Below are 9,463 nucleotides of genomic sequence, written 5' to 3'. Positions count from 1 at the left end.
ACAATTTCACTTTTCAAAGAAGTCAGAAGGAATGTGCCAGTTTTTCGATAAACGTGGTTATCCTGTTTCTGTCATTCGAGTGGGCCACCACCGCGCCCAACAAACTGATTGACATTCAGCACTAGCAACGACACAGAAGGAAAATACCGATCGTATCCCATTCATTCTCACATCTCACCCCCATAACTACGCAGTTGATTCTACCTTTCTTAAAAAATTTAAATTGCTTCAAACGGTTCAGAGACCAGTGCAAAACCTCTACTTATTTCATTCAAACGCAAAAAAAAATTAGGCAACCTTTTTGTCAGAAGTTTATTTCAAACCAATGAGCAACCTGGGATTTTCAAATGCGCTCGCTCACGATGCATAACTTGTCCTTTCATTAATAACGTAGAGAAAATGTCGGGACCCGAGAGACCCATTAAGATAACTGTCATTTTAAGTGCACCTTAGCCAATGCATAACTTGCACTCATTGCAAGAAGTTATACATCGGTGAAACGGGAAGACGATTAGGTGACCGACTCCAAGAACACCTAATGTACTCCATAAGTTCATATTTCCCATACTTTTGATTGCAAACGATTGGAAACTGACAAAGAGAATGCCATGCGCAAAAGCAAAGTCACGCCAGTCAGTGAAAATGATTCAGAATGGAAAACGTCAATAACAAAATTTTTGTTCTGCGCATAAACACCCACGCCGCCTTTGTTCCTATAAAAACGACTAGATCCTAGTCCTCTCGGAGATTGTATAAACGAGGAATATTGACGAGAACCTCTGCTTTTTCTGGTTTGAGATGTTTCTCTAACAACAACACACACGTTGATGTCGTTATTCATCAAATCAGTTTCCAAGGCTACACCTGTTCTAGCTTTGTTCTTAGTTTGATTATTTTTTTGCTCAGTATTTATTGCTGTCTGAGTAATTCTGAGTATTGTGAATCAATTCAGTCTGCCACATCCAAGGCCAGCTTTGAAACTTGATGTATACTCTGTACTCTTTGGCCTGATCCACACCACCAAATAATACATACAGAACTCACCTTAACCACTATGCTACTGTGACAAACAGACGTCGCGAAACACCTATTATCGTCGTTCGTTTGTTCATTATTATACTTTCGTGACAGTTTTTTTTTCTGCGACGTCCACATTCGTTTTCCATATGTATAGGTCGTTTTTAGTTAGGCTCCGAACATAAATCCAGCCTCCAAAGTTAATGTTTTTCAATTTATTAACCCAAAGAGAAGAATTTCGGTTACACCTATCATACAGAGAAAGTTATCTTTTCACCAACCAGTCTTTCTGTAGCTCTAGACATTGTTTCATTTTAAGACGTTCTAAAAATTCAACCGCTGAAACCCAAGAACCCTTATCCTATGCGGTAAGAGTCACATTTCCCTGTAAGTTTAAAATGCTAACTGCAGCTAATGGCTCATCGTAAGTGTGCTGGAGGGTAGCCCGGTTTCAGAGGCATTAATAGGCTGGGAGTGCTGATACTCGGTGGAAACTAGGATGTCCGTACATGGCCGGGTTACCCTTCAGATTTTTTGATTTACTGACATTTTCTCGGTATTCTGATACACTCTTGAGTGGAGACGGGCACTGAGATAATATTTTTTGTGAGAGGAAAGCAACACAGTGACCCAGCCGAAGCTGAACCTGGAACTTTAATCCGGCGGTAAGGGCCAACCAAGAATACCAACTCTGATACAGCGAGGCCTTGGTCAATCGGAAAGATGGCGACAACGGATTGGAACGGATTGGAATGTGTTGCGGCGTATGGTCTGTACATTTGAGTGATGGTGAACGAGAGCCGGTCAAGGCCTTTGGACCGGTCAATATCACAAAACTGTTATTTTAAATTATCTTTGACGAAAATTAATTAAATTATCTTTCTTCATCGTGATAAGTGCGGATATTGACTGTGACTACGGATTAACAGCTGTAAATATTTCTAGTTATGATAACAAACACCAAAACCAAAAACATAGAAACTATTCTTCTCTCAATGTTGTTACTCTCCTTGGCTTACAACTGAAAAAAAAAGAGATAAGGTTGTCCTTAAAACAGAAGACCCTACCTTAGATATTAATTTTCAGCAGAACTGGATAAGAAAATTTGTCAAATACAACTCGATTGTACATAGATTAATTAAAGAAACCCGAATGGTACAGCATGTTTGCCTATTTTCAGTCCTCCTCAATTGCCGATAAAGAATTGATTTATGCTTAGCGAGGGTATTTCAACTTATGGATGGACATGGGAAGTATGGAGAGCACGAGAGAAGCGTAAGAGTTGCTCTAAGTGCAGTCGAGAGCGACTCTAGGTTCTTGAGTGCTCTCCAAGCTTTGTAAGTGCACCCATGACTCGATATACGCACAGCTAAAGGCGTGAACCGAATCTTACATAATATGCCATGCAGACAAAACTCGTGCACCGAAAAAGGGTTTAATTAAAATTGTGTCAGGTTTTACCAATGAGAAAAATGTGTTTTACCTACAAACTATGAATAAATAACCAGGCAAAACGACCAAGAAATATTTCGATACCAAAACTTTGATTATCTAAAGTTACTGTCCAAAAAAGGGGTTCCAAACAAGGTCGTCCTGCGCACGCTGCTTTTTACAGATATTCCTAAAGGTTCCTGAGAAAATAAATTTTAAAGTGGAACAATAGAAAATATTTCGGTCGTTGTCACGCGCGCTGGGACGTTACAAAGAAAATATTTCAAATTTTGTCAAAGCCTCACACGCTTTTGTTAGTTAGTATCTGGCCAATTTTCTTGAAAAACCAACAAATCAACATATTCTACCAATTTATTTAAGTAGAGGTAACTCGCGTAAAATTCACCTTGAGTTTTAGCCTCCAAAGAAATTCACAGTTTTCACACCTCATTCAAGCGCATGTCAATGGGCTCATGCCGCCGCTCGATGAAATGCAACATTGAAGCCCCTGGCACGTAAATTAAACGAAATCCAAAATTGATCGGTAAAAAACAGAAGGAAAAGTGGGCAAAGAGTTGGGGTTAAGGAAAAAGAAAACTTAACTTCGATTTCATTGGCCCTGGCTCTCTCGCGACTTTCTCTTTATGTCCGTTTGATGAGGACTCTTATTTCTCAACGTTTTGCGAAATGTGACAAATGTCTATGAATGATTCCTTTTTGATCATGATTACATAGTGTTCTTGTTTGTGATACCATTTGTTTCAGAAACTGAGGGCAGATTTTGAAAGAGTTACGTTCTCCCGCAGTGATGAGAGGGGGGGGGGGGGGGTAAGCTTTTTAATTTTCATAACTCGTGAAAATACGAGATTAAGATTGTGAAGATTGTGAATTTTTCCGCTTTTCGCAATACCTGATTTTTCATGATGTGGTATAAGGAAGAGTTAAGTAAAAAACATCCTAACCTGCTCCTTGCCATCCAAGGTATACTTTGTTACTGACTTACTGTCACATAAGGGAAAAGAGAAAGCCGTCAGAAAAAAAAGCCAGGGTCTTCATTTCAACAATATTCAGTTTGCAGCACCTGTTCGAAAGAACACTCTTCTCGTGTAAAGATTTCTCTCGGTAGTTATATCGTGACATCAATTCCATAAAAATAAGGGACAATTGTGGGCAATTATAATTATGCATAGCCGAGTGAAAAAATGGTTGCCCAGCGACAATATTACATCCTCTCCCGGACGGGATGCTGTCAGGCTTTCCTGACAGCTTTTTTGATCGGATTTGTCAGAGAAGAGAGTCGTGGTCAATTACGAGCGAAACACAATCATCCAGTCTCTGCTTGTCAATCGGTCGAAGAAAGAGAAAGAAACCGACGAAAACTCTTACTAATAATAATAATAATAATAATAATAATAATAATAATTTTATTTATATAGCGCTAAAATCCAATAATTGTCCAAAGCGCTACCTAATTACAAAATAAAATATAAAAAAAATATAAAATATCTACAATATACAATATAATTCAAATATAGCCTAAGTTATCTACTATATAAATCAAAAACATCTCAAAACAAAAGGAATCTCATAACCTATATGCTAACTTAAATAAAAAAGTTTTAAGGGATTGCTTAAAAGTTGCCACTGAAGCACATTTCCTAATCTCTAGAGGTAAATCATTCCACAATTTAGGTCCTGCAATAGAGAAAGCTCTGTCTCCATATGTTTTCAATCTGCTTCTTGGAACCACTAAATATTCTTTACATGAAGAACGCAATGACCTAGAGTATGTTTTAAAATTCAAAAGGTCAGAAATATAAGAAGGTGCAAGGCCATGAAGGGCCTTGTATACCAATAAAAGGACTTTAAAAGTTATTCTAAACTCAACTGGTAACCAATGAAGATTAATTAAAATAGGAGTTATATGAACATGCCTCGGTGTCAATGTGACAACACGAGCTGCAGCATTCTGAACTGCCTGTAGTCTAGCTAACAGATACTTAGGAAGGCCATGTAATAAGGAATTACAGTGATCAATTTTCGAACTAATAAATGCATGGACTAAGATTTTACATGTATCTTGGCTTAAGTACTTGCGGATTTTAGCAATATTTCTCAAATGATAGAATGATGATTTACAAATGTTCTTAATGTGCTCCTCAAAACTAAATATGCTATCAAACTGAACCCCTAAATTACGAACAGAGTCACGAGGTGCAATGCACTCAGAACCAACAGTAATGTGACCGATGTCAGGCATGGGATGGAATCTGGAACTGATGACTACAAGGTCCGTTTTGTCCTGGTTTAGTTTAAGATAGTTTCTTATCATCCATTCATCAATGTCCCTCACACAGCATTCCACTCTCAACTTCACTTGTTGGATGTCATTCAAGCTGGTAGATTTAAAGGTAATATATAATTGGGTGTCGTCAGCATATAGACGGTATGATAGTCCATGATCATTTATTATGTCCGCAATAGGTGAACTGATCCCTGGGGGACACCACACTTCAATGCACGTTGTGAAGAATGACTATTCCCAACTTTAACAAACAGCTTACGTGAAGACAGGTATGATTTCAGCCACTTAAGCACAGTTCCTTGAAAACCAAAACAAGTAGACAGCCTTGTCACTAGAAGAGTATGGTCCACCGAATCAAACGCCGCCGACAGATCCAAAAGTACCAGTATGACCGACTCATTACGATCTAAAGCACAAAGAATGTCATTTTGAACCCTCAGTAGAGCCGTTTCAGTGGAGTGAAATGACTTGTATGCGGATTGAAACGTTTCCGAAAGACCATTAGATGTAATATAGTCTGTAAGCTGGACACATACCGCTTTTTCCACAAGCTTGGACACAAACTTCAAATTAGAAATAGGTCGAAAACTTTCATATTTAGTGAAATCAGCATTATGTTTCTTTAAAGTCGGTGTCATAGCTGCAATCTTCAAGACATCAGGCATAACTCCAGTAGATAAAGATGTATTCACTATGTTAGTCAACACAGGAGTTAGTAAATTGAAACATTCCTTGATCCACTGCAGGCAGAGGATCAAGTACACAGGATTTATTAATAGATCTCAATGCAAGTCCCTTGATGTCTTCGTAACTGACATTAATAAAGTCTGAAAACACAGAGTTACATTCCACGTAGTTACCAAGAGTCACTTCATTAGCATCATTACCTTGCGCAGAATTCTTCTCTATTAGTGTGGCATGGATACGATCAATCTTGTCAATGAAATAATCAGCGAAAGAATTAGCTAGTGCATCACTACAAGAAGATGGATACCGTGCAGTTGATTGCTTTTGTAGTAGTTTTGATACTGTATTAAACAAAACCCGTTGATCACTTGAGTTTTCAGTAATGATGGTAGTGTAGTAAGAGGATTTCAACGACTTGATCAAATTATCCACAACGCAGCACTGACGATTATATTCTTGTCGATCAGCCTGCAGCCTGGTTCTTCGCCATTTTCTTTCAAGGCGTCGTCGCTTACGCTTCTCTACAGATACCTCATTAGTGTACCACGGAGCAGCAGGCCTAATAGTAACAACTCGGCGCTTGACAGGAGCATGCTTGTCCATTATTGATCTTAATAAGGTGTCATACTGTTGAACTAGATGATCGAGATCGCTGGATGGGTCGATGACGAGAGGGTAGTCAGCAACATCACTAAGAAACGACTCCATGTCAAGAGACCGAAGCTTCCGATAGAAGATAACTTCCTTCCTAAACTGGGGCTTTCTTATGGAGACATCACACATTACCGCCAAATGATCAGAGATGTTAGGATCATAGACTTTGATATTATTGAGCATGTTATCATCAGACTTATTTATAAGTAAGTCAAGAGTATGGCCATTGCGATGAGTCCCAGCACAGACACGTTGTTTAAGGTCAAAAGATTCCAAGATGTCAGTAAAACGTTTGGCATTTACATCATCTTGACAATCCATATGCAAGTTAAAGTCACCAGTAATTAGGACTCGATCAGAAGACTCCACAGTTACAGATTCAAGTAGATGTGAGAATTCCTCAAAAAATCGATTGAAAGAGGAATTATCAGGTGGACGATAGATGACTAAGATCCTGACACTATATAGGCTCCGAAGACGAACATCCATGATTTCAAATGTATCATAATCAACTGTTAATGAAGTGTTGATGTTCAGCACATCCTTAAATAAGATACCAACACCGCCTCCTCTTCCTTGTTTCCTGGGAACATGTAGGAATCTATAACCTGTTGGACACAGTGTTCCAATCTCAACATCATCCATATTGTGTGGTCTCAGCCAGGTCTCAGTAAAAGCTAGAATATCTACATCAAAATCCACCACAGAATCTTTAACCTCCATTGTCTTATTACGCACGGAGCGTGTGTTCAGTAGAGAGAAATTTAAGCAATGCGATAAACCATTTTCACTGTATGGAATTTGCGCAGAATTTTGTGAAGAGACTTCAGGCCCAGGATGCGGATGTACATCACCACTAACCAATAGAGATATTACCATGGAGTTAAAAGAGGCCGTAGTATTACTGTAATAAGATATTCTTCTTTTAAACCATTTTCTCTTCCGAGTCCTTAATAACAAACCTTTGTTCGGACTCATAAAGAAAAACATCCCATGGGAGGAGAATGCAAATAAGCTTCTCTGCCAGCGAGTAATCAGAGCATGACTCATAAAGAAAACCATCCCATGGGAGGAAAATGCATATGAGCTTCTCTGCCAACGAGTAATCCAAGCGTAACATATTCCCGGTGAAGTTGGTTCAACAACTCTTTGGAACTGGTTTTCGAAGCTGTCAAACTCAGAGGTGACTTGAAAATCCCCGCCAACACATCTCAGTAGGATTATTAACCACAAGGACCAATTTAGAAAACGAATGGCCATCTTTAAGTGCATAAAAAAGTAGATAACACCAGAGCTTGTGAGGACACGTCCGCACCGCACCGCACCGCACGCACGCACTAACTGGGTAAACCATCGTTGAAAAAAGAAAAAAAAACAAATTCGTTGTCAGAGATCTTGCCGCTAATTTCCTCTCTCTATAAAATATGAAACAACTTACGGTGTCATAATGATTCCTTACAAGACATAGTTACCAAAATAAAGTATTTCAGGAATAGTCATTGAAACACTGAATTTTAATTATTTTAAGGATTAGAATAGAATCATGTTTTTGCTGTTTTTGCACTGGTGAAAGTCATTTTTGTACATTTAGTTTGTATCATAAGAGCTTTTTTCCTGTAACAATTTCAATTTTGGGAAGGTAATTATAAGTTAAATGTATTACGTGTTCATGTATGGTATCACGTTTGTGTCAATCGCGTGTAAAGATTGGAAGGTGTCAATCAGCTATGTTTTAATACTGACGTTTATCGATAGGGCCAAAAGAGGTCAAGAGATATTAAAAATAAACCCTTTTTCACAGGGAGTTCGATTTACCCGAGTTCGAGTTAGCTGCAAGTAAATGACTGAAAAAATGGAGTAAAATCAAAGGGAAGTCAGATTTTTTTCAAGTTAGCGGGGGGTTCGAGTTAATGGAGTTGTGCTGTATGCTTATTTATTCTCGTACTTTATGTAATGGTATTTTTTATGGTGTACATTTTATTTGTAAGACAGAGTCGTGGGGCAGATCACGGATAGCTAAGTGAAAGATATGATTACTCTGACAAATTATTTTCTCATCTATTTTCCTCTCTTGAATAACATCAGCAGTCTTTATATTTGTTTGTTTTGCGCGCATCAACATCAACATTAAATATTCCATTGTAAAAATTCTATGTTGCAATTAGATGTCATCTTTGAAAACTTGTCTGTTTTTGACCAAATTTCTTGATCAGGAGTCTGCACTTATTTCCATGAAATGGATATTTTCTATTTCAAGCTTTTAAACGCTCTGCTTGAATTCCTACACACATACGTAAACTTCTACAGTGACCTTGAACTTTTTAAATGTATATAATAATAAAAACAAGACATTCGTTTCGAATCACATTTTATGAATTTTATAAATATAATCATGCTTCTGATAAGAGCAGGAACATATGGAATTAAGGTTTTGGGACCTGATTATTATCAGCCGAAATTTGCATAATATTTACAGGGCTGTTCGATTCTTACGATTGTTTAATTGAATAATTTATGACTGCCTGAAATATATTTTTCAAGTCTCCCAAATGTGCCAGCTTTAAGACCTTAAAACATATCTTGAAGTGAGAAAACTAGGAAATTTAAGACCACTTAAAGCGCACACCTTAGATTCTGTGAATTTTGTTTTTTTCACAATTTAGTTAACCCCATTGAGAGTCTCAGTGGGGTTCACTTTTAGCTGCAAAAAAAAAAAGTAAATAAAGCGAAATTTGCCGAATGATAAATTGACAGATAGAGACGGGTTATTTTGTCTTCTGCATGTACGACAAAGATTAACAAATGATGTTTCCTTTTACTTAATTCGTTGTTATGAGTGGTGAATTAGCCCATCAACCTATAAACTCGACAATACTTTTCTCTTTCATAATAGTCCTGCGAGATGTTTGGTGTATTTTTCAATCAGTAGGGCTCCTTGGGGTTCTTTTCACCTGGATCAGACCGAAGGCCGCCTTAATCTATAACACTCAAATTCTGAGCCAATCATAGCCCTCAAAAGGAACAAAATGGCATAAAAATGCATGTCCTCGTACTTTCGTAATATTAAAAGCGGCTAAAAGAACCTCAGAAGCTTTTCAGAAGTCACCAGCTATGTCTGAACGGAATTGCTCGAATTAGTTTTCAACATGGCGTTTTTGAACAAATTTTATTTCTTCCTAGTCTTGTTATCTTTCTTGATAGTAGAAGATGCGGGAGGAAAAAGTGAGTTACAGTCTTATTCATCTGAACAGAGTTTTAGTCGCTAATGTGCACCTTAGGTTTTATTTTCTTGATCGTCACTTCGTTCCTTAGATGAAGTGTCTATTCTTGAAGAGGCTTGAACTTAGCCTACACACCTTTAACATAATT

General features: G+C 37.9%; 1 protein-coding gene across 1 annotated transcript; it reads right to left on the bottom strand.

Annotated features, from left to right (window-relative positions):
• Positions 1 to 5,449: 5,449 nt before the first annotated feature.
• Positions 5,450 to 6,817, bottom strand: LOC131785402 (uncharacterized). The gene has a single exon (XM_059102293.2). The coding sequence runs from the start codon at positions 6,815 to 6,817 to the stop codon at positions 5,450 to 5,452; it is 1,368 nt and encodes a 455-aa protein (XP_058958276.2).
• Positions 6,818 to 9,463: the final 2,646 nt, after the last annotated feature.

This window comes from Pocillopora verrucosa, chromosome 5 (assembly GCF_036669915.1).
Source record: "Pocillopora verrucosa isolate sample1 chromosome 5, ASM3666991v2, whole genome shotgun sequence".
Classification (NCBI taxonomy): Eukaryota; Metazoa; Cnidaria; class Anthozoa; order Scleractinia; family Pocilloporidae; genus Pocillopora; species Pocillopora verrucosa.
Note: the sequence above shows the minus strand (reverse complement) of the source record. Positions and strands in the feature narration are given on the sequence as shown.

Excerpts from the sequence above, each read along its gene's own strand:
- LOC131785402 (XM_059102293.2), bottom strand. The coding sequence starts at position 6,817 with ATGGAGGTTAAAGATTCTGTGGTGGATTTTGATGTAGATATTCTAGCT.